At 37.0% G+C, this 1200-nt stretch overlaps 1 protein-coding gene across 1 annotated transcript in view; it reads left to right on the top strand.

The window, feature by feature from the left end:
* The first annotated feature begins 40 nt into the window (after positions 1-40).
* Positions 41-1200, top strand: part of LOC103520661 (tetraspanin-18-like) — an 11080-nt gene continuing 9920 nt past the window's right edge. The window contains exons 1-2 of the mRNA XM_026831694.1: positions 41-75; positions 218-351. Of these exons, the coding sequence (XP_026687495.1) occupies positions 292-351 (60 nt within the window). The 5' untranslated portion in view covers positions 41-75; positions 218-291. The remainder of the gene's footprint in view (positions 76-217; positions 352-1200) is intronic.

The raw sequence follows: 1200 nt of genomic DNA, 5'->3' as shown, positions 1-1200 counted from the left end.
AAAAAAAAAAAAAAAAAAAAATCCGTGTGTAGATATTTCATTTTTATAATTTTGAAATTAATTCTTTTAGGGTAGGTAAGTAATGTGATTTTTATTTAGTTACCTACCTACTTTTTTTTTATCGCCGTTACCGCTGAGATTAATTTGATGGAAAATCCAGAAATCCTTCTAAAAGTTCTACACTAAAGGGTTAAATGAAATGTATCCCTCTTTTCAGAAATCATCGTTCCTGTTGGCCAACCCTGCGGTAAGGACTTTTATTCCCCACGGGCGGGAATCGAACTGAGAACCATGAGTTTGGCAACGTCCACCGTCAAATGTATACTATTGGTGTTTAACTTCATATTTGCAGTAAGTACCTATTTAACTTATTTCCAAACCAAAAGAAAATGGGCCAGCCTTAGCTTGGAATGTAGCGCGTCTGCCTTGTAAGCGCTAGGCCGCGGGTTCGATTCCCGTCCGGGGTGGATTTTCTCCTAAACAAATAAGGTTCGTTCTCGGAACGGCTGGCTTTTTCCTATCCCGTCTTCCTTCTTTCTTCGATTTCGGGACGGTAAGACCTTAGCAGTTACAGTTCCCTCTATCAAACCTTTTCAAATAATAATAATTATTATTATCTTTGATTACCTGGCCCCATTGAGGCCGAGATTAATGTGTTAGTGGGCCAGTAACTTGTAAACCCCTTTAAAAATGAATAACATAATCACAATAAATAGTCAAATAAATTTGCGGAGTTAAGCCATTGCTAAGGTTATTGCCCAAAAGGCAATATCTCAATTTCATTATTTTATCGATTCTAAGATGAGTAGTCCTAATTTCTCTTCTCTCGATCAAGGCTGACATCCTACAGATCATAATAACATAATTTAAAAATCATATGCTGAATTTTATCAATAGTATTTTCATAAGACGTAAGGTACGGTGTCCCAATTCAGTGACTATTACACTGACGTAACTTCGCAGCGGTGTAATTCGATATGAGATGTGTCTTGCAATAATTGCTTTAGTTAAATACCTACCATCATATCCTGAACTGCATAACTTATTACGTATATATGATACCTACAATGCCTACCTACTTATTGGATGACGTGAAGAATATACAATAGGTCTAGATCAGCCATTCTCAATTCAGACCAGCGATCTTCAACCCAGGGTACGCGAGAGACTCTCCGGTACGCGGAAAAAAAAAAAAAAAAA

This window comes from Diaphorina citri, unplaced genomic scaffold, assembly GCF_000475195.1.
Source record: "Diaphorina citri unplaced genomic scaffold, Diaci psyllid genome assembly version 1.1 scaffold3906, whole genome shotgun sequence".
NCBI classification, from domain to species: Eukaryota; Metazoa; Arthropoda; class Insecta; order Hemiptera; family Psyllidae; genus Diaphorina; species Diaphorina citri.
This window is presented reverse-complemented; position numbering and strand designations above follow the sequence as displayed.